Source organism: Perognathus longimembris, chromosome 13, assembly GCF_023159225.1.
Source record: "Perognathus longimembris pacificus isolate PPM17 chromosome 13, ASM2315922v1, whole genome shotgun sequence".
NCBI lineage: Eukaryota > Metazoa > Chordata > Mammalia > Rodentia > Heteromyidae > Perognathus > Perognathus longimembris.
In genome coordinates, this window is record NC_063173.1 from 11,166,571 (window position 1) to 11,189,294 (window position 22,724).

The 22,724-nt window shown below is 44.5% G+C and overlaps 2 protein-coding genes across 4 annotated transcripts in view; one reads left to right on the forward strand and one right to left on the reverse strand.

Annotated features, from left to right (window-relative positions):
* The first annotated feature begins 93 nt into the window (after positions 1–93).
* Positions 94–2,559, forward strand: LOC125361228 (cytochrome c oxidase assembly factor 4 homolog, mitochondrial). Of its 3 annotated transcripts, none has more exons than XR_007212917.1 (3): positions 94–228; positions 1,673–2,240; positions 2,418–2,559. XR_007212917.1 is itself a non-coding variant. In XM_048359510.1 (2 exons), the coding sequence occupies exon 2, from the start codon at positions 1,683–1,685 to the stop codon at positions 1,944–1,946; it is 264 nt and encodes an 87-aa protein (XP_048215467.1). In that variant the 5' UTR covers positions 94–228; positions 1,673–1,682; the 3' UTR covers positions 1,947–2,250. The 3 variants fall into 3 exon arrangements, 1 of the variants encoding a protein (XP_048215467.1); XR_007212916.1 differs by lacking the exon at positions 2,418–2,559 and having other exon boundaries at positions 1,673–1,996; positions 2,081–2,250; XM_048359510.1 differs by lacking the exon at positions 2,418–2,559 and having other exon boundaries at positions 1,673–2,250.
* Positions 2,560–10,747: 8,188 nt separating this feature from the next.
* Positions 10,748–22,724, reverse strand: part of Mrpl48 (mitochondrial ribosomal protein L48) — a 45,522-nt gene continuing 33,545 nt past the window's right edge. The window contains exons 6-8 of the mRNA XM_048359509.1: positions 16,699–16,801; positions 13,164–13,253; positions 10,748–10,882 (exon numbers count right to left, since the gene is read on the reverse strand). Coding sequence (XP_048215466.1) covers positions 10,808–10,882; positions 13,164–13,253; positions 16,699–16,801 — 268 coding nt within the window. The 3' untranslated portion in view covers positions 10,748–10,807. The remainder of the gene's footprint in view (positions 10,883–13,163; positions 13,254–16,698; positions 16,802–22,724) is intronic.

Genomic DNA, 22,724 nt, shown 5'->3' on the forward strand with positions numbered 1-22,724 from the left:
TCCGGAAGTGGCTCTCTGGAAAAGACGCGAGAGGACCGAAGGCGGGATCTATACCCACAGGCCACCAATGAAAATGCGCGGTGGGTTCCGGGCCCTTCCTCTCGCAAGCTCCCCAGACAGGCTGGTTCCCGGGGGCAGGGGAGGAATATAGCTCCCTGAACCGCTGGCCAAACCCGCGCCGCTAGTCCAGAGCGCGCGTCCGAGGCCTTTTCTATCGCTACCGGCTAGGTGAGCATCACGTACGGCGTCCCTGCGCGGGGAGGGCGCCGCGGGGACGACGCGAGGGCGCCGGCGGCCCCTCGCGCGCATGCGTCCTCTCTCTTAAGCTGGGACGGGAGCTTCGAGCACCTTAGCACGCCGTGGGTTTTTACTCTTCCCATCCTTCTCGGGCTGTTCAGCTTGCCAACCGTCCAGCCCGTCTTTGTCTCTGAGCTGGGATCGATTCTTCTGTACTGCGGGGAGACTGCAGCAGTGTTTACCGGGTCTTGATAACTAAATAAATAGATTTGAAAAAATAAAGAGATGACTAAATGACCCCCAAAGGCATCCAATGAGGCAAAAACAAAGCTATAGGTAACCAATCAATTCATGCCTATTTCAAAGACAACTCCCCAAATAATTCTGCCTGCAAAGCAAATGAGTTTTGTGTAGAGGTAAAAAGTGATATTCCTCTTGTGACCTCCCCATTGTTTTTTGTTTTGTTTTGTTTTTGCCAGTCCTGGCACTTGGACTCAGGGCCTGAGCACTGTCCCTGGCTTCTTTTTGCTCAAGGCCAGCACTCTACCACTTGAGCCACAGCGCCACTTCTGGCCGTTTTCTATATATGTGGTGCTGAGGAATTGAACCCAGGGCTTCATGTATACAAAGCAAGCACTCTACCACAAGGCCATATCACCAGCCCTCCCCATTGTTAAAAAGCCTTAAACTCCTTAATATGACCTGCAAAGCCCTGCTATTGTCACTTAGTCTTTTTGCCAACTTTCATTTCTTGTTCTGACATTTTCTCCAGTCACTGAAGTGTTTATGTTTTGTTTTGCTGGGGGGGTATGGTGTGGTGTTTAACCCAGGGGTCTTAGAGTATAGGACTTGGCACTCTACCAGTGAGCTACACCATCAGCCTAATCACTGAATGTGTGTGTGTGTACGCGTGTGCATGCACACGCGTGTGTGCCTGTCCTGGGGCTTGAGCTCAAGGCCTGGGTGTTGTCCCTGAGCTTATATGCTCAAGAGTAGTGTTCTATCACTTGAGCCACAGCTCCACTTCTGATTTTTTGGTAGTTAATTGGAGATAAGAGTCTTATAGACTCTCCTGCCAAAGCTGGCTGGCTTCAAATGGTAATCCTCAGATTTCAGCCGCCTGAGTAGGGAGGATTACAGGTATGAGCCACAAAGGCCTGGTTTGTTGAACTTTTTGAGTGCGATGTAAGCACGCTTACATAGTTTCGATTCAGACTATTTTGTAGGCTACTGTGCCATGGCCAGTGCTGAAACACCAAGGTAAACTCTGTATTTGTCATCAAAACAACAAAACCAGAAAGCTTAGTTTTCCAGGGGAGACAGACATATAAGCAGGCTTTCACAGTGCAGTCTAGTCAGTGGTATTTATAATACAAGAATCTTAGTATAATCATATCTGTACTTTGATCTTACCTGCTGTATTGGTATTCTGTAGACTACCCAGGATGTCAACTTCTGTCCCTCAAGGCCACAACTGGGCCCGAAAAGTGAAGGAGGATGCTGATGATGAAGACCCTCTGGATCAGCTGATCTCTCGCTCTGGCTGCGCCGCCTCTCACTTTGCATTGCAGGAGTGCATGGCGCAGCACCAGGACTGGAGGCAGTGTCAGCCTCAGGTGCAGGCCTTCAGGGACTGCATGAGTGAGCAGCAGGCAAAGCGGCGGGAGGAATTGCAGAAGAGAAAAGAGCAAGCCAGTGCCCATTGCTGACACTCGCAGCCAGCTGCCCTGAGCCTGGCCCTGCGTAAACCAGCACCCACAAAGACCTTGAGAGGAAGGACTCCTAAGTAGTGGAAGTGTGGGCCCGAATATGTAAAACCTAGGAATAAACTAAAAGTACCTAAACATCAATAAGAAAAAGCACAGAGAAGAGTAACAAATACACTCCGAAAGCTCTATAATATTTGGGCCAAATACTATGGGTTTGGACATGATTACCAAGAGCTGTTATATTTTAATGATCATGTTTCACGCATCCTCACCCTTCTTGTCCCACCAATATTTGTAAAACAAAATGGGGGGGCTGGGAATATGGCCTAGTGGTAAAGTGCTCACCTTGTATATATGAAGCCCTGGGTTCGATTCCTCAGCACCACATATATGTGGCTCAAGTTGGCAGAGTGCTAGTCTTGAGCAAAAATAAGCCAGGGACAGTGCTCAGGCCCTGAGGTCAAGCTTCAGGACTGGAAAAAAAAAAATGGGATAAGGGCCACATTCCTCATGCACCTGTTGGGTCAGTGTCCCAAGTACAGATATGATTACGGGGACATTTGTCATTTGCAAAGTAAATTCACAAACTAAAGATAAATTGGTCTCCTGATCAGATCTCTATTTTTTTCATTCACAAGCTCAACAACAGAAAGTGTTTCTGGGGCATGTGTTGGAAACTGCCTGCCTGTTACCTAGAGTATAGTTTTTCAGGAGCAGTTGACTTATTGTCTTAATAAGGGCAGAAGGGCCTTTTATGTCATAAGCTATCCTGGATATTTCATTCATCTTAAGGGAAAGAAGAAAACAAGAAACTTCCAGCAAATGGGTACCTGTTATATGCCAGAGTCTGCTGAATGAACAGCTGCAGTCTGTTCCTGACCCAGCCAACACATAGAGTTAGCTTGACATTTTAAAAGTGTGTTTCACATTAAAATAGATATTCAGCTTTTGAAAAGTGGGAAAGCTGTTAATACTATATATAATATAGTTGTTGCATTCCTACTTGACAACTTCCCAGAGTTGAATAATGCCTCTTCTCAGAGGATTTTGTTCTGCAGTTCCTAACTGTTGCTACCACTGATCTTTCCTCAGAAAACCATCCATTTCATTCTGCACATTCCTATGTAGAAAATGGGCTGGGAAGTGACGGATCCCTGCAACCAGTGAAGTGCTTTCATCGTCATTCACAATAAATATTTCTTGATCACCTGTACATTAGGTCCAAATCTGAAGTATAATGGGCCCTAAAATCTACCTTGAGCACTTTGTGCTGGAATTTTAGAGAAGAGAGAAAGTGGAGAAGGTATGAGTTCAAGGGAGCAGTAAAGCCCTGTTTCAGATGGAAGGGTATATGACAGGTAAGTAAACCTGTATCTCTCTCTCTCTCTCTCTCTTTCTCTCTCTGGTGCTGGTCCTGGCACTTGAGCCACAGTTCCACTTCGGGGTCGACGGGGGGGGGGGGGGGGGGTGTTGATGGTTAGTTGGAGAAAAGAGTCTCATGGACTTTACATCCCAGGCTGGCTTTGAACTGTGACCCTCAAGAACTTAGCCTCCTGCATAGGATTACAGGTGTGTGCCACCAGCGCCCAGCTGAAGTCTGTGTCCTGGGGTCTGTGTATGCTTGGTGCTGCTGTGGGTCACCAGAGGAAGTAAGCAGTGCACTGGAGCTGCCACCAACAGCAAGAATCTCCAAGGAGATTGAGCCTTGGAGAATGAAGCCAGCATTACTTATTTGTCACAGAAAGGATTATCACCTGGAAGAAATGAAAAATGCCTACAAGGGAAGAAGAGGCACATAGAAAAGTGAATAAGTATGCTCCAAAGCAGAAAAATGTAATATACTCTTTCCCAGGTAATCAAGTACAGACTTGAAAAACAAAATATTAGCTGGGCACCGGTGGCTCACGCCTGTAATCCTAGCTGCTCAGGAGGCTGAGATCTGAGGATAATAATTCAAAGCCAGCCTGGGCAAGAAAGTTTGTGAGACTTATCTTTAGTAAACCACCAGAAAACTGGATGTAGCACTGTGGCTCAAAGTGGTAGAGCACTACCTTAAGCGGAAGAGCTCAGAGACAGCACCCAGACCCAGAGTTCAAGCCCCATGACTGACCAAAACAATAACAAACATTAACTGATTCTACTGAATGACAAAAGCAGTATGTATATAATGAGCATTTATACTAGCTAAGGATCCTAGTAAAGCTTTTAGAGGCAACTTGGTGGGATCTATAAATAGCTTAACAATACAAGCTAATTCCTCTTAGAGATCCTCCTTTTTTTTTTTAACAAAATGTACTATTGCAGCATTGGTTATAATGTACTAATATATAGAATAATAATATAGTAATATACAATTTCCATTAGTAAGGACTATATGATTCTATATCAGGAGGGTTGTTTTGTTTTGTTTGGCCAGTATTGGAGTTTGAACTCGGCTTGGTATTTGCTAGGCTGGCACTCTACCACTGAGTCACACCTCTGGACCTTCTAATAGGAAAGTTTCTACGGACAAGTGGTCCTTGACTTCTGATGGGGTTATGTCCCAATAAACCCCTATCACAAGTTGAAAATACCCTAAGTCAAAAGTTCATTTAACATCCAGGTGTGATGGTACACACCTGTAATCCCAACACTTGAGACAGTGATGCAAGAGGATCATGACTTCGAGGCTACAATGAACTATGTCCCAGAACTCTGTCTCAAAAAACAAAAATGCATTTTAAGCAGAAGAAATGAAGAGTGTGGCTGTGTGATAAAGCACTCACCTAGCACGCACGAGTCCTGGGGTTTGATCTCTAATACCACATGAGCACACACCGCATCTAATACACCTAACCTACCGAACACACTGCGCTGTAGTGCCCATTGCTCACCTTCAGCTGTCTGGCCAGACACTGGATTCACTACCACTGCCCAGTTTCATAAAACTACATACTGTGTATGGCTAGCCCAGAAAAGGATCCAAATTCAAAAACAAGCACAGTTTTACTGTAAAGTAGATTTTTAATGCCATTTTTTCTTTTATTTTTTTATTAATTTTATTTACTTTTGTTTATGTGGTATGGAGGAATTGAACTCAGGGCCTCATGCATGCTATATAAGCACTCTACCACTAAGCTACTTTTTTTCCCAGCTCCTAGAAAAACTTTTAAATTGAGCCATGTAATTACCTTTTGTAATTTAAAGTACTAGGTCATGGAGAGAGCGGAGTGATGCTAGCACAGATCAATGAAAGGCCAGCCTTAGCAGGAGGAATGGCTTCCTACAACAACCTGGCACTGGTGACTATGCCTGTAATCCCAGCTACTCATGAGACTGACATCTGAGGATCCCAGATCAAAGCCAGCCTGGGAAGGAAAGTATATGAGAATCGTTTCCAATTAACCACAAAAAGCCAGAAATGGAGCTGTGGCTCAAAAGGTAGAGTGCTAGCCTTGAGCAAAAAAGCTCAAAAACACCCAAACCCAGGGTTGGAGCCCCAGGACCAGCACTCCCACACATAAGGTTGTATGTATTACTTTCTTCACAAGCCTCTGAACTAGAAAATACCTTGCTCAGAATTGTTGGAAGAATGAGTTATAAAAATAGTGAATTATGTATGTAATGAATGAGCTTAGAAACTAAGTCTGCCATCATTATTGTGTATCTTTAGTTATGACGTCGGATCCAATCCTCCCAACACAGCATTCACACCTTTTTACAGAGGGGCTGAAGATGGAACTCTAAGCCTTTCTTGTTTAACGCCTGGCTTGTTCCATCACATGCCTCTAGTGCGCGGCTTAACACAGTGAATAGCCCACACTGACTATGTTATTAGTTCACTTTGCCAGCCCTTTACAAGAAAAATTAGTAAGTGTAAGCAACTCAGATATAAAGTTGGTGTTGTTCTTCCACCTCAGTTCTGCAGCCTAGCCATGGAGCTAGAGCTGAAGGTGGTCTATGCCTGTTCTAATACAATGTAAACATACCCCTAGCAATTCTGGGAAGAGAGGCATGAGAGGGGGATCTCTTGGCTGGGTCCCCTCTTGATCAGGCCTAGATCAGACTCATGGTTTAGCTCTTCTGCTGCAAGGTCCTTGTCCAGGGACTTGGCTGGGTACTCTGTACAAAGGTTCACTGTAATGTGTTTTAATAGTTGAGCAGAAGATACGCCTCTCTCCCTAGGTAAGGTTGCCAGACTAGGTCTTTGGTCTGCTGACTTTAGAAATTGGAAGACTGGAGCAAGTCCAGATTGAAATCTTACACTTCCCCTTGGTAGAATACTGGGGTTCCCTCCTCTGCTTCAGCAAGGGGGTCTAAAGCTGGCAGAGGAAGTAAGGATTCTTCTTTGGTTAGTAGCTTGGGCATTCTGTCTGAATGGTGAACTGACCCTGAAAAATGAGCTGAAATGTCTGAGAATGAGTTATTCCAGGGAGAATGTAACAGCTACACCATTTCAGATTCTGCAGGATGGACATTTGGAAATCAAATGTATACAGAGATCTAAGTATGGGTAAAACAAGCCACCTTTGCCTGCAGTCTTTCCTGCAGTTCCAATTCACCCAATGCATGCTCACAGAGCTTTCCTAACAAGTCAAACACCCGGACTCTATTTCTCTGTGACAAAATCACAGAGAACCACAGCCTGTTATTTCACAGGCCTCCAAGGTACAAGCACTCTCACCTAGAGGAAAAGGACTAAAACAAAAGCTATAGAATTTTCTAGTTTTAGCTAGGAAAACTGCCCATTTGACCTAGGTATTCTGTCCTTCTGTAAAGTTATTGAACTACATAACAATCAATCCCTAAAAGTCCTTGTAAAATGCACCAAACTGAGAACTGAGTGCCTTGGCACAATCCATGGGTGTGCCATTCACTGGCTGAGTGGATGACCTTTGATAAGTCTATTTCCTTCCCCAGAGAAATGACTCCAAAGATTATGCATTGATAGAGCCAACAGTAGAAACTAGCTATTCTGACTTTCAACCAGTGACTACTGCTCTTTTCTCTCCTGCCTATCCCTCATGCTTTAACAGTTCTAGGAATTCTTTATCCCCATCTGGGCATTCAAAACTAAAAATATAAAGCACTGAACTAAGGAAACATAACAAAATGAGTTAGTAAAGTCATACCCAAGAGTACACACTGCATATTTTACTTATATGTCATACTGGATAGACAAACCCAACCTATGGCAATATAAATGAAATTAGTCAGTGCCTGTAGGGAAGAATGGCTGAAAGAATACAAGAGAACTTTCTGGGGTAACACAAATGTTCTTTATTTTGAAATAAGTGGTAGATGCAGTTTAAAAACAGATCAGTTCCAAACTGACCTACATGGTTAAAGTCTGTGTTTCACTATATGTAAACCATGCCTCTACTTTAAAGTTGTTTGGGGTTTTTGTTTCCAGTACCACAATTTGAACTCAGAGCCTCTTGCCTGTTTGGACTGCTTGCTCACAGATGACACGCTACCACTTGAGCTATGCCTCTAGTCCAGCTTTCTTGCTGGTTAACTAGAGTTGGAGTCTTTCATTTCTGCCCAGGCTGGCTCCAGGTGGCAGGCTCCTTCCTAAGTAAGCTAGGATTATAGATGTGAGCCACTAGTGCCTGGGCTAAAAAACCTTTCATGCCAGATGTGGTGGCTCACAACTGTAATCCTAGATACTCAGGAGGTTGAGGAACCCCGGTTCATAGAAAGGATGACTCTTATCTCCAATTAACCACAAAGAAAATACTAAAATTATTTAGAAGGGGATAATAGCTAATAATTACTAAGCCTTTGCTTTGTCTCCATCTCCTACCTCTAAAAAAGGGATTATCCCATTTTTACAAATTAGAAAATTGAAGTTCGGTGAAGTTAACCACCAGAAAAACAAAACACTAGACTCTTGAAAACTAATACATGCAGAAGCCCAAGGCCCATCTAGGTTTGTTTGCCTCTTTTCCTTGTAATAGCTGTCTCAAGGAGATAGAGAAAGGTATTTTTAACCTGGAGCACAGATAGTTTTGTTCTGTTTAATTTATTCATTGTTTTGTGATCCTAAGAAACTATCCCCCCCTCCCCATCACTCTAGAGACCCACATGAAACTTAATTGTTGTGTAGCCCTGACGCTCCAGTAAAATTATCTCCTATTTCTTTTGCCAGGATGAGACATTAAGAACAATTTCCGTTTCTCAGGTCAGATTAACCATGAGCCACAAAAACCCTCTGACTCGAGTGGGAGGATAAATCATCAACTAGGTGAGTGATAGGAATGTTCCAAAGAGAAAGAATCCAGCTGCCTCCTACTTAAGAGATAAGCCTGACTCATCCCTCGGTGATGCAGTAGAAAGGGATGGACTGGCAATCAGGAGATCTGAATCTTGTTGCTGCTCTGCCAGTGAAATGCCCCGTGACGCTGTGCAACAGCACAGCTCCCTGGGCCCTGAACATGCAGTTCTTAAAGGACACAATGGGTTGGCTGGTCCTAGTCTTTCAGCTCAATATCTTGTTAATTTATGATATTCGGAGTCCTGCTTTCACATGTAGACAAAAAAAAAAAACTAGGCAAAGACTGATGTGTTTAACAGCCTCCTCTGAGCTGCTCATGTGACATTGTATGTTGTGTATGTGCTATGGGATGGGTGTGCATGCATGTAAGTACACTAAACTCTATTTGCCTTTGCATCTTTATGTCACTATTCTTCCCCCAGAATCTCACTCATTTGTTAAGTTCTGTTTTTTTGTTTCTAATTCCCTGAAGGAAACTCAGTAATGAGCAGTTCTACACCAAAACATCAGTCCTCCCCTAGAAAAGTCTGCCTACACTCCCAATGGAGTCCACTTGTAAATCTTGACCTGCTGAGTCTTCCATTTGAATTCAGAGGAGCATTTTAATGAGGGGTACCTGTCCCCCCGGTAGTGTTATGCCTTAGAAGGAAATTTGAGTTCCCTCTGGTTATCTGTGGAGATCAAGTGAACGAATCCGAATAACTGCAGGACTGAAGCTGATGAGCCAGAAAAGTACATGAAGTGCTGAGACTGCTCACAGCTCTCCCATACCTCGGGGCAGAAGCCACACAGATGTATAGGGCAAGAGATTTGCCTTTTAGCTGTGTGATAAAAGTGATTTCAACTCTCCTAACTTCAGTTTCTTACCTGTAAGATCAGGATAATACCAATAAACTGAAAGAGAATTTCTGAATAGTAAGAGACCAATAAATGTGAGATTCAGACACACACACACACACAGCCACACACATATTCTCACATATTCTCATGCAAATAGACATTCATAGGCACACACACATATCCTGAGAGACCACCAGCACAAGGTCTAGCTTCATAAATGATAGCTATTCTGCGTGAATGTACGAGTGCTCAGAAAAGGAAAAACATTGAGGCCGCCTAACTCGAGGTTCTTAAAGAGGTAATCCTAGATTATCAGCACAAGTATCACTTGGGAACTTGTAAGATACAAATGCTAGACCATACATATGGAATTTTAAGAGCTAAGACAGGAGTCTGTGCTGGAAAAATACCCCATCCTGGTGATTTCCATGTTCCCTAGAAGTTTGAGATTTAATGACTTAGATAAGTCTTTGACAGACTATTTCTACAAAGGGCCAAATAGCCAGGCATTGGTGGCTCACACCTGTAATCCTAGCTACTCAGGAGGCTGAGATCTGAGGATTATGGTTCAAAGCCAGCCCGGGGAAGGAAAGTCCATGAGTCTCTTATCTCCAATTAACTAGCAGAAAACTGGAGCTGTGACTCAAAGTGGTAGAGTGCTAGTCTACCTGTCCCTAAGCTGGGGCAGTGCCCAGGCCCAGAGTTCAAGCCTCCAAAAAGGGGTGGGGGCAGATAGTGTTTTAACTTCGTGGACTCTGTTTTAACTACTCAACCATGCCATTATGGCATTAAAGCAGTCATAGACAACACTGAGTGAGGAGGGCTGTTCCAATAAATATTTATAAAAACAGAAGGAGATTTTTGTGACTGTACTAAATATAACTAATGTTCATCTCAAAATACCTGATTTGGGGCTGGGAATATGGCCTAGTGGTAAAGCACTCGCCTCGCATGCATGAAGCCCTAGGCTCGATTCCTCAGCACCACATATATAGAAAAAGCTGGAAGTGGAGCTGTGGCTCAAGTGGCAGAGTGCTAGCCTTAAGCAAAAAAAGCTCAGGGGCGGCACCCAGGCTTTGAGTTCAAACCCCAGGACTGGCAGGGAAAAAAAAAAAAGTACCCAGTTTCAGATATTTCATTATAGCAACACAAAATGAACTAATATAGGGAGTTTATTTGTGCTATGATCCCCACATCACTACAAAACTAGATTGCTTTAAAGGATGATTTCAAGCCAAGCAGAGTGGCATATGCCTGTAATCCTAGAACTTGGGAAGCTGAAACAAGAGCATCTCAAAGTTCAAGATCAGCTTGGGTTACAAAGTGAGTCCCAGGCCAGTCTGGATTACAGCAAGAAATTACCTCAAGGAAAAAAAAGAAAGACTTTACTCTAATTGAAACAATGCGGAATGGGAACATGCTTCTATGCCAAAGCATCAGACAAAACGAAAACAATCTCTTCGTAAAGTCAAGATGGCCTCACACCTCTCTTCTCCTTTCCTTCCCTTCCCCATCTGTCATACACACCAACAACAGTACTAGCAACTATAGCAGCAGGTTTTTATTAGCTGGATACTCCAGGTTATTTCAAAGGTAAGTGGTAATAACTGACAAGTACTTCCATGTCACAGAAAGAAAGCATTCCCAGTATGGAAATAAGTAATCAAGAAACCACAGGGTCAGTCTTCTACCTAAGTCTGACCACCTAAGAAGCTCTTCTTGGGACCCAGTACCACCAGTGTGGAAATGAAAGTATCTGTGGTAGCTAGTTCAGCTTGGCCATCAGTTCTTCAAGTTCTGGCCGAGCTTTGAACCTTCCCTTGAAGTCTTCTTCAGTGTGCTGGGGAGAACAAAAAGAAAAGTAGTGGGAATTACTACAGAGCTTTTAGTTTCATTTACGTACAACATCCCAAATGGGCCCAGGAGCTAGCTCTGAAGAGAATAATTGGGATTCAGCTAACTCTCAAGACTCATTACCATGTCTGAGATTTGTATTAGATATCAGAGCTTCAAAGTTAAATGAGACTTCTCAGACATGTAAAGAACTACACTTCTGTTATTGCTGTTTTGTTACACAGATCAAACCCAAGACCCTGCACATGCTAGGCAAGCGCTCTACCACTGAGCCAAATCGCCAGAGTAAAAGCACTTTTTTTGGGTGTGTGCCAGTTCTGGGGCTTGAGCTCTGGGCCTGAGCTCTGTCCCTGAACTTCTTTTGCTCAAGTTAGCGCTCTACTATGTGAGCCACAGTACTGCTTTTAGCTTTTTCTGAGTAGTTTATTAGAGATAAGAGTCTCATAGACTTTCCTGCCCCGGGTTGGTTTTGAACCATAATCCTTAGATCTCAGCCTCTTGAATAGCTAAGATTACAGGCATAAGCTACTGGCACCCAGTGAGCATTTTTTCTTTAATGTAAAAATTATCCCTTCAGTGCTGGGAATGTGGCTTAGTGGTAGAGTGCTTGTCTATCATGCACGAAGCCCTGGGTTGGATTCCTCAGTACCACATAAACAGGAAAAGCCAGGGGTAGTGCTGTGGCTCACATAGTAGCATGCTAGCTTTGAGCAAAAAGAAGCTCAGAGACAGGCCATTAAGTTAAAGCCGCTTGACTGGGGGTGTGGCGGGGGAGAAGTGGGGGGAGATATCCTTTTATAATAAGAAATAATAGTTACAGGCACTGGAATCGTTTGTCAGCTTGACCAGAACAGAACCTCCATGTTCATAGATGCAAGTCAACAAGCTGACAAACATGTCCTTAGAAAAAAGGGGGATGGGTAAAGCAAAGGTACTGGTCTAACATGACTTGATGGATTTGTGTCATGCAAATCCATGACCTGAATATAACTAGTATTTAGGCTAAAGTTCCTAAGGACCTGTTCTGCCAGTTTTCCATGTCCAACCAAACTTCCTCTGATTAGCTTTTTTCTTTTTTAGTATTGGGGCTTGAATATAGGCTGAAGCTTGCTATATAAGAACCCTACACTTGAGTCATAGCTCTAGCTCATGACCAGTACCAGGTGCCAGTACCAGGGCTTAATGTCAGAGCCTTGAACTTGTATTCAGCTATTCATTTATGATTTTATTTTATTCTTTACTGGTCCTGGGGCTTAAACTCGTGGCCTGGGCACTGTCCTTGAGCTTTTTTTGCTCAAGGTGAGCACTGAGCCACAGCTGCAATTCTGGCTTTTGTGGTAGTTAATTGGAAATGAGAGTCTCATAGGCTTTCCTACTCTAGTTAGCCTCAATCTTCAAACTTCAGACCTCAGCCCCCAGAGTAGCAGGATTATAGATATGAGCTACTGGTGCCCAGATTATTTAGTTTTGCTCAGCATTTGTACTCTACCACTTGAGCCATGCTTCCAGTCTGGCTTTTTGCTAGTTAATTGAAAACAGAGTCTGTGGGTTTTTCTGCCCAGGCTGCCTTCAAACCTTACTCCTTACATCTCAGCCTCCTCAATTATAGGCAAGAGACTGGCACCCAGCTACATGACCAGCGTGGAGATATTCAATTAGGTTATGGGGAAGCTTTGAAGGCCTAGGAACTGTCTCTTGAAGGTACATTTTCCTATTTGTGTTCTGATTGATTACACTATGTGTAATCTTTAAACATGTTCTTAATGTTACATAACTGCTTCAAAGGAGAGAATTGGGAGTGTCATGGGTCCCCCCTAACAGCAGGACACTGAGATGGAGGTGATCTATGGTACACAAAGCATCACCCCCAGAAGCCTCAACAGTGTTGGAATAACAATCACAGCACCACCAGACTGCACAATGCTCCTCATTATTATGGGGGCTGAACATACATTTCTGGGTTGTTTTTTTTCTTTGTGTTTTTTCAGTTTTTGCCAGTCCTGGGGCTTGAACTCAGGGCCTGACCACTGTCCCTGAGCTTCTTTAGCTCAAGGCTAGCACTCTACCACTTGAGCCACAGTGCTATTTCCGGCTTTCTCTGTTTATGTGGTACTGAGGAATCGAACCCAGAGCTTCATGCATGCTAGGCAAGCGCTCTACCACTAGGCCACATTCCCAGCCCCTCACATTTCTGTTGTTTTGAAAAACCTGGCAATCCATTCTTTCTCCTCATCTTGAGGGAGGCCTCTTCCCAAAAGAGCACCTACCTCCCTCACTGACAATTTGACTCCTTCTGGAAGATTGCTTTGGAGTATTTCCAGGAAAATCTCTGCAAATGTAGCACTCAAACCGCTGATCTGTAAAATGAGAGAAGATGCTCTAGGTAGGACACTGAAAGCCAGGGCAGACATGGCCTGGGCTCTAACCTCAGCACTGACCCGGCCATTTGCTAAGGCGTTTGTTTGCTGAGGTGCAGCAAAGGATGATCCTGTATACAATGGATGTCCTAACTGGACCAAGAAGTTATCAAGTCCAGGCTGACTTTCTGATGCCACTCAGGTTTACCCACATAGGCCAGGTGCTGACTGGAATCAGATCTTGGCCTGAGAAACAGAAGCAAATCAGATGTACAGGAGAAAGGCAATGCAGGTATCTGTGAGGACTCACAAAAGGAGTATCTACCAATTCAGTCAGAGAAGGTCAAAGAAAGTTTCCAGAGATATTAACATCTGGGTGGAGTCTTGAAGAACAACAGGATTAAATGGGGAGAATTCAACGTTAGCATAGAGTTTTCAAGGCAGGAAACAGGATTCAGAAAAATGTGGGTGCATACAGCATTTGGCAATTTTAATAACAGCATTATTAGAACTAGTTCCTTTTGTGGCTGAAGTGGATGGGATATAAAGAGAAGGAGGAGGAGAACCATAAAGGCAAGTGACAGGTACAGAATTCATACTTCATCTGCGGGCCCTGGTAGCAAGTAAGATCTGATAATACTTGAAGACATGAACATTTCTAAGCACTTTCATTATTTTAAATTTAGCACACTTAAGATTTCTCCCTTAACTTTACACTTACTACCTTGTTGGTAGTAAAGTAATAGAATTGTAAATAAAATTCCACATATTAGTATATGTGTGAAATGTCACAATGAAACTCCCTTTGTACAACTAATAAATGTTAACAAAAAGTAATAAAATTCCATAAAATGAAATATTATTTGGCCATAAAATTAAGTATTATAATACAATATCAACAAACAGTGGAAACATGAGAGCACCCAGATACAAAAGGCTAGATATTATACAATTACATATATTATACAAATTCCATTTAAATGAAATGCCCAGAAGAACTAACCACACAGAGGCAGAAGGTAGATGAGTGGTTCTAAGAGTTTGGGGAACCTGGCATAAAGGAGTAACTTGTAAGGGATACAACATTTATTTATGTTGATGAAAAATGTTCTAAGATTGATCAGAGTGGCAGTTGTGTAACTTTCTAAATATATTACAAGCTATTTAATTATATACTTTAAATGAGAAGTTATATATTCTGCTGATTACATATCAATAAGGTTGTTTAAAAAAAGGGGTGAAGTTAGAGTTGGTAAGCTATGATTTTTTTTTATTAGCACATATTAGCAGAAGAAAATAATGGGCTTAATTATGACACTTCTATTTATTTATTGTGGAGGATGGTTCTGCAGTTTAAACTAAAGATGTTATATTGGCTCTAACACTTGATCCAAACCCCCAGCCCTTTCTTGCTTGTTATTTTCTCACATTTTTGCACAGAGTGTGATACCCAGCTATGGTCCCTTTGTAGCAGAGATCACAAACCTGGCTTATGTGTTGAGAGATTGAGTTTCACTACGTTTCTGCCCAGGCTTGCCTCAAATAGCATTCCCCCGATCTCCACCTCCTGAGTAGGTAGTATTAGATGAAAGAGCAGCCATGCTCAGTTTCATTATGACATGTGTGTGCATGTGCACACTGGTCCTGGGGCTTGAACTCAAGGCCTAGGTACGCTCCTGAGTTTTTGTACCCAAAGCTAGTACTCTCCCACTTGAACCATAGTTCTACTTCTCGCTTTTTGGTTGTTAATTGGAGATAAGAGTCTCACAGACTTTCCTGACTAGGCTGATTTTGAATTGTGATCCTCAGATCTTAGGCTCCTGAGTAACCAAGATTAATGATGTGAGCCACCAGTGCTCAGCTCATTATGACACCTTTTTTTTTTGCCAGTCCTGGGGCTTGAACTCAGGGCCTGGGCACTGTCCCTGAGCTGCTTTTGCTCAAAGCTAGCACTTGAGCCATAGCACCACTTCTGGCTTTTTCTGTTTATGTGGTACTGAGGAATTGAATTCAAGGTTTCATGCATGCTAAGCAAACACTCTACCACTAAGTCACATTCCCAGCCCTTGTCACACACTTATACATGTATATAATTTCATAATAACAAGTTAGTTCTCTTTTCTTGTCTCTTCCCCCTCCTGCTGATCTCCTTTTTCTTCCCAAATAGTTCTCCCTACTTTTTTTTTTTTTTTTGCCAGTCCTAGGGCTTGAATTCTGGGCCTGGGTGCTGTCCCTAGGCTACTTTTGCTCAAGGCTAGCATTCTACTACCATTTGAGCCACAGCACCACTTGCAGCTTTTTTCTGTGATTAATTGGAGAGAAGAGTCTCATAGACTTTCCTTCCCGGGGCTGGCTTTGAACCATGATACTCAGATTTCAGCCTCCTGAGTACTTAGGATTACAGGCATAAGCCATCAGCACCCGGCTCTCCTTACTATGTACGTGTGTGTGTGTGTGTGTGTGTGTGTGTGTGTGTGTGTGTGTGTATTTAATCTACATTCCACAAGTGAGGGGAACAAAAAGCTGTGTTTTTTTAATGTGTTTTGGTAGTACTGGGGTTTGAACTGAAGGCATTGCACTTGTCTGTCACTTGAGCCACATACCCCGGTACTTTTTGCTTTGTTGTCTTTCAACAAAGGTCTCTTATTTTTGCCCAAGGCCTGCCTTTTGACCATGATCCTCCTATCTATCACTCCCAAATAGCTGAGGCTTTAAAGATGTGCACTACCATATCCCGCTTATTTGCTCAGACAAGTCACCCTAACTTTTTGCCCAAAGTGACCTCAAACAGTAATCCTCAGAACCTCTGCCTCCTGAGCAGCTTAGATTATAGGCATGAGCCACTCAGAATTTTCAATAACTTTTGGCACCATCATGGTGGTATGGCTTCTTACCTATCTTTGTAGGAAAAGAGCAGATGACAATGGCTAGAGCTAAATGGAAGCTACTTGGGTTTGGAGGAAGAAAATGATAGGGTCACATTAGTACAGAAGTAAACCAAAGCTGATGGATTTGAAAGATTTTTGAGACAAAAGCTAAGGAATTTGGATATTGGAAGACAAACATTAGGCTCAAAAACAAAGAGGTTTACAGAAAAGGGGAAAAATCATTCCCTCTATAAATAGTTTCACATACACTGAGGGCAGGGAGAATATTTGTGGAACATCCAAGTGGAAAAGTCCAATAGGCATCTGGGTATTGAAGCTCGCCCACAGAACAAGCCTAGACGCATGTGCCTAGGGATATCAGTATGTGATGGCCATTGAGCCTGGGGAATACATGAGGTTGCAGAAAAAGAGCGACGGAGGGGTTGAGAACTAAACTCTACAGTATACCCTCATCCAAAGCAGCCAGGAGGAAGGAAAGGGCATAAAGGAAAGAAAACAAAAACACAAGGAGTGCATCAAAGAAGCAAATCCATTTCAGGTTCTCCCACCGTACCTACCTGAACCACTCGCTCGTGGGTGGTAAGGACTGAGTCCAGAAACATTTTGCTGCCTTGGTCCTGTAGCCTCAATACCTCCATGGTTTTGGTGGGCATTGCATAACTATAGAAAGAGGGCAAGATATTGGAAGTGTCCATGTAAGCCAGCAGTACTATTTCTATTTTTCTTTCTTTTGTGCTTGAACTCAGGGACTCCTGCTCTTGTACAGCACCACCATGAGCAAGAAAGCTCTGCTTTTTCCTTTTGGTTGGTTAATTGGAGATACTGTCTCATGAGCTCTTCGACCCTGGCTGGTTTCAACTCAGACCCTTAAGTAGTCACGGCTATAGGCATGAGCTACCAGTGCCTTGCCTAGCCAGCAGCCATACTTCCACCAGGATCATCCATGACTACAGCCATCACTGTATGCAGTAGATTCTAAGGTCCAGGGGAGCTTATCGGCAGCCAGAAGCAAATAACTACATAGCCTTTACCTCCTCTAGATGTCTCTATACTTTCTGATGGGGACAGAATGTGTCTAATACCTTTCTGTATTCCTAGTGCTTAATTCAATACAATACTCTGAGTATAACCTGATGATTAATAAAGATGTGCAGCTATTAAAGAACATCTGGGGGCTGGGAATATGGCCTAGTGGTAGAGTGCTTGCCTCGTATACATGGGGCCCTGGGTTTGATTCCTAGGCACGACATATATAGAAAAAGCCAGAAGTGGCGTTGTGGCTCAAGTGGTAGAGTACTAGCACTGAGCAAAAAGAAGCCAGGGACAGTGCTCAGGCCCTGTGTTCAAGCCCCAAGACTGGCAAAAAAAGAAAAAGAAAAAAGAAAAAAAAAAGAAATACTGGGAAGTCTTGTCATTTCAAAGTAGAAGATGCCTTGGAGTGATAACATACAGGTAATTTTTCTTAAGTGTCTACACTCTTGTGTACTTTCCACGGTTTCTTTGGTTACCTTTTTGGCTGTAGTGGGGTTTGAACTCAGACCCTATGCTTGCAAGACTAGCATTTTTCCACTTGAGCCATGCACAAAAGTGTAATTTCCAAGAACCATGCCCAAGGTCCTGGAGTCCCTACTTAAAAAATAAAACGAGACAAAGGTTATGCCTTAAGTCTTTTTGAAAGTAGAATTGGGGGGGGGGAGTGGAATTTTGGAAGAAGTACAGTACAGGGAAGTACAGTAGGGAAGTACAGTAGTAGAGTAACATTGTCGCCGCCGCGCCGGCCGGGGGCGCCACACCCCCTCTCCCGCCGCCCGGACCCCCTCCTCGAGCCCTGGCTCTGAGGAGGCCCGCGGAGACCCCAGCCCGGCCCGGCCCTCGTTCCCGCCGCCCCCCTCAGGAAGCCGGACTCTATGGGGCGGGACCCCGGGGGACGCTGACGAGCGGGAGCCAGCCTCGAACCCCGGACCCTCCCCAGCCAGAGCCACCCCGGGAGCCCCGCCCGCGGGCGTGCCGCCCTCCGAGCAGCCATGAGCGAGACAGTCCCTGTCCAGATCTACCACAACCCCACGGCCAACTCCTTCCGCGTGGTGGGCCGCAAGATGCAGCAGGACCAGCAGGTGGTCATCACCTGTGCCATCGTCCGAGGTGTGAAGGATAACCAGGCCACCCCCAGCTTCCACCAGTGGCGCGATGCCCGCCAGGTCTGGGGCCTCAACCTTGGTAGCAGGGAAGATGCAGCACAGTTCGCCATCGGCATGGCCAGTGCCCTGGAGGCCTTGGAAGCAGCAGGTGGGCCTCCTGCCGTCCCAGCACCGCCCGCTTGGTCGGCCCAGAACGGCCCCTCCTCAGAGGAGATGGAGCAGCAGAAAAGGCCCCAGTTGGGTCAGGTGGAGCACATGGAGCGTCACATGGAACGCCTGGCGGGTCTGGGGCCCCCGGCCTGGCCGCAGCCATTGCTGGAGCCAAACTCAGGAAAGTGAGCAGGCAAGAGAAAACATCAGGGGGGTCCCTGGCCCCTAAAGCTGAGAGTGGCCGAAGCACAGGCGGGGGGGGGGGGGGGGCTCTTGGAAGAGATGAACCCCATGCTGACCCAAAGAAGGAAAGCCACACAGGTTGGGGAGAAGCCCTCCAAAGAAGAATCTGCCAGTCAGGAGGAGCCGGGACCCAGAGTCCCAGCCCAGAGTGAACCTGTGCGAAGACCCTGGGAGAAGAATAGCACAACCTTGCCAAGGATAAAGTCAGCAGCTTCCTTGACTACCTCTGAGGCCCAACCCTCAACGCACAGCTCTGGTGATGAGTCAGACCTGGAGAGAGTGAAACAGGAGCTTCTGGAAGAGGTGAGGAAGGAGTTGCAGAAAATGAAAGAGGAAATTATTGAAGCCTTTGTCCAAGAACTGAGGAAGCGGAGTTCCCCCTAAGCACAGGAACCCAGAAGACCCTATTTCTCCTTTCTGCACACACCGCCAGTCGCCCTGCTTTCCCTGCCTAGACTTGACCTGGAATTGGTGAAAACACGGGAATGCATCTTCTTGCCCTTTCCCCATCCCACTTGGAAATTTTCAAGGGGGTGTGGCTTCTCCAGCACCACGCCCACACCTCTACTGGCTGCTGATTGGCTGGGGAGCCTTAGTCCTTTAGTCCCTCCCCCTCTGCCATCCCCTTGGGGCTGGTTCCTCTGCTGGGGATGTACCAAGTAACCCCCCAGTAAGGGGGAAGGAAGAAGGGTATTTGACGTTCCCTTGTTCTAGATTCACTTTAACGCTTAATGCGTTTTATGTATATATATATATATATGTGTATATATATATATATTTGGGGTTGGGGGAGGGGAATTTTTTTTTTCTTCCTTGGTTTTGATAAAATGGGGTGTGGGAATTTTTTTTTTTTTTTTTTTTTTTTTTTTTTTGCCAGTCCTGGGCCTTGGACTCAGGGCCTGAGCAGTGTCCCTGGCTTCTTATTGCTCAAGGCTAGCACTCTGCCACTTGAGCCACAGCGCCACTTCTGGCCGTTTTCTGTATATGTGGTGCTGGGGAATCGAACCCAGGGCCTCATGTATACAAGGCAAGCACTCTTGCCACTAGGCCACATCCCCAGCCCCGTGTGGGAATTTTTAATGCTATTGGTCCAAGGTTGCCCTGTCTGGGGCAGCTATTTAAGGGGAGGTGTTCCACCAGATTGGGGACCCTCCCATCTCCTTGCTTTTTTCCCTTTTCTATGAGGAATTATGATGCTGTAACTTTTTGAAATCTCTTATTTAAAATTTGGATAGGGCTCAGGGGCCGGGCCATTTTGTGTGTGTGTGTGTGTGTGTGTGTGTGTGTGTGTGTGTGTGTGTGTGTGTGTCTCCTGGGGACACTAAGCCATTTTTTGCCCCCTGGGGAGACTTGGGGGGCCAGGAGGGGAGGAGGCCCCTTGGCTTCTTGAGTACAAACCCTCACTCAATAAACCTGCCTTTTTTATTTAAAAGAAAAAAGTAGAATTAGAGGAGAAGAGGTAACAAAGCGTGGGCTCTTCCCAGCAGGTGATGCTTCCACTCTCTACAGAACACAGACAGGGCAACGAGAGGCCTGACAGGCCTGCAAGCTGCTCCCAGATGAGTATGCTTTCTATCTCCCAGCCAGTTGCTAAGTGAGGGACGCAGCAGAGTAGGTGAGGAGGCCCACGGGAGAGGCCTCTTCCTCCTCTCTCCTTCAGGAATTGCAGCTACAGCCATTCACACCACTGACAACAAAACTGGCACACTGCTCTCTACCCAATTCTAATTCTATGTCCATCAACCTTACACTTCAGTCCTCACTCCAGAGGAAAAAGAAAAATGAATTACAATTACAGGAAAAATCAGAAAAAAAAAATTCACTGCTGAAAAGCTGGACATTAAGAATGCCTAAAGAGCCGGGTGCTTGGTGACTCATGCCTGTAATCCTAGCTACTCAGGAGGCTGAGATCTGAGAATCGTGGTTCAAAGCCAGCCCAGGCAGAAAAGCCCATGAGACTGTTATCTCCAATTAATCACCAGAAAACTGGACGTGGCACTGTGGCTCAAGTAGTAGAGTGCTAGCCTTGAGCTAGTGCCCAGGCCCAGAGTTCAAGCCCCATGACCCACAAAAAAAAAGCTCAGGTCTGGGAACGGGCTTAGTGGTAAAGTGCTTGCCTAGCATGAATGAAGACCTGGGTTTGATTCCTCAGTACCACATAAACAGAAAAAGCCAGAAGTAGCACTGTGGCTCAAGTGGTAGAGTGCTAGTCTTGAGCAAAAGAAGCTCAGGAGCAATGCCCAGGCCCAGAGTTCAAGCCCCAGGACTGGAAAAACAAAAAACAAAAAACAAAAAAACAGCTCTTAGGCACTGGTAGCTCATGCCTATAATCCTACTTATTCAGGAGACTGAGATCTGAGGGTCATAATTCAAAATCAGCCTGGGTAGGAAAGTCCATGTAACTCATCTCCAGTTAACCACCCAAAAGCCAGAAGTAGAGCTGTGGCTCAAGTGATAGAGTGCTATCCTTGAGCAAAAAAGCTCAGACAGTGCCCAGGCCCCGAGTTCATGCCCCAGGACCAGCAAATGAATGAATGAATGAAAAATAAATAAATAAATATTGGACTATGTGGAAGCTTCTATCATATCAAAGAGGATGATGACGATGACAATGACTATGATGACAGTAATATAGAGATGTAGTTAGGCATCCATATAATCCTAGTATATGGGAAGTAGAGGCATGAGGAATGGCAAGTTCAAAGTCAGCCTGATCTACATAGCAAGTTCCAGCCAGGTGTTCATAATGACAAATCTGTCTCAAAATAATAATTGTAAGTGCAGCAGTGGAGCTCAATGGACAGTGTTGAAAGTGAGCTGTACAACTAGTGGGTGGAGATGGGAGGGAAGGACTGGGAGAGAGTGAGGAAATGTATGAAAGGAAATGTACTCATTACCTGACTTACGTAAGTGTGATCCCTCTGTACATCATCTTTATAATAACAATAAAGTAAATTTAAAAAATAATAGCACCAGTGGCACTTAAATATATAAACTCTCTTAATTTTCACTATAGACTTTTTTGGTAGGTACTTTTATTAGCCCCATATTACTGATGAGGAAATCAAGGCACCAAGAACTTAGTGAACTGCTTAGTACCATAAAGTAAGAGTACAGCAGAGCAAGAGGAAAACCCAGTCTGCATGGTTCCGGGGTTGATGTTTTGGTCCACTAGATACAAGGTACTTGTCTGAATTCCTTCCTTCCTTCTTTCCTTCCTTCCCTCCTTTCTTTAGGTTTTTCTGTGTGTGTGTGTGTGTGTGTGTGTGTGTGTGTGTGTGTGTGTGTGTGTGAGAGAGAGAGAGAGAGAGAGAGAGAGAGAGAGAAAGAGAGAGAGAGCTGGTACTGAGGTTTGAACTCAGGGCCTGATGCTTTCCCTTAGCTTTTTCGCTCAAGGTTGGTGCTCTACCATTTGAGCCACACTTCTGTTTCTGGCCTTTTGCTGGATAATTGTAGATATGAGTCTACTGACTTTCTTGTCCTGACGGCCTTTGAGCTTTGATCCTCAAATCTCAGCTTCTTGAGTAGCTAGGGTTACAGGCACAAGCCATCAGCACTTGGCTAGAGATATTCTGATTAAGTTAAAACAATAGGCATAGAAAGCCCATCAGTAAGTGCCAGGGGATTGCCTAGGGAAGGGCAAGGAGACTGACCACACCAGGATACCAGGTTTATTTTGGGGATTCATGGAAATGCTCTATATTTTGATTGTGGCAGACTATAAACCTAAAAGAGTGACTTACAAAAACACTTATTTTCATTAAGTAGTTGTCCAAAGGTGTTTCGACTCCAGAAATCAGGTTATGCCTATAATGCACCTTGATCAATATCACCTCTTCTAGCATTCTCCCCAATCTTTCCCTCTTCAGTCATCCCTACCTTCAAGTTACACAGTTCAATTTTTACATAATATACACTGACTATAATGACTGCACGTGCTCACCCTTCCTCCCCAAACATGTTTCAGCTTCCTGGTATCCATTTGATTAAATAGTTAGTTACTTGTTCAAAGGACTTATACTAGTGTTCTCCACCGCTAAGTGTATTATCCT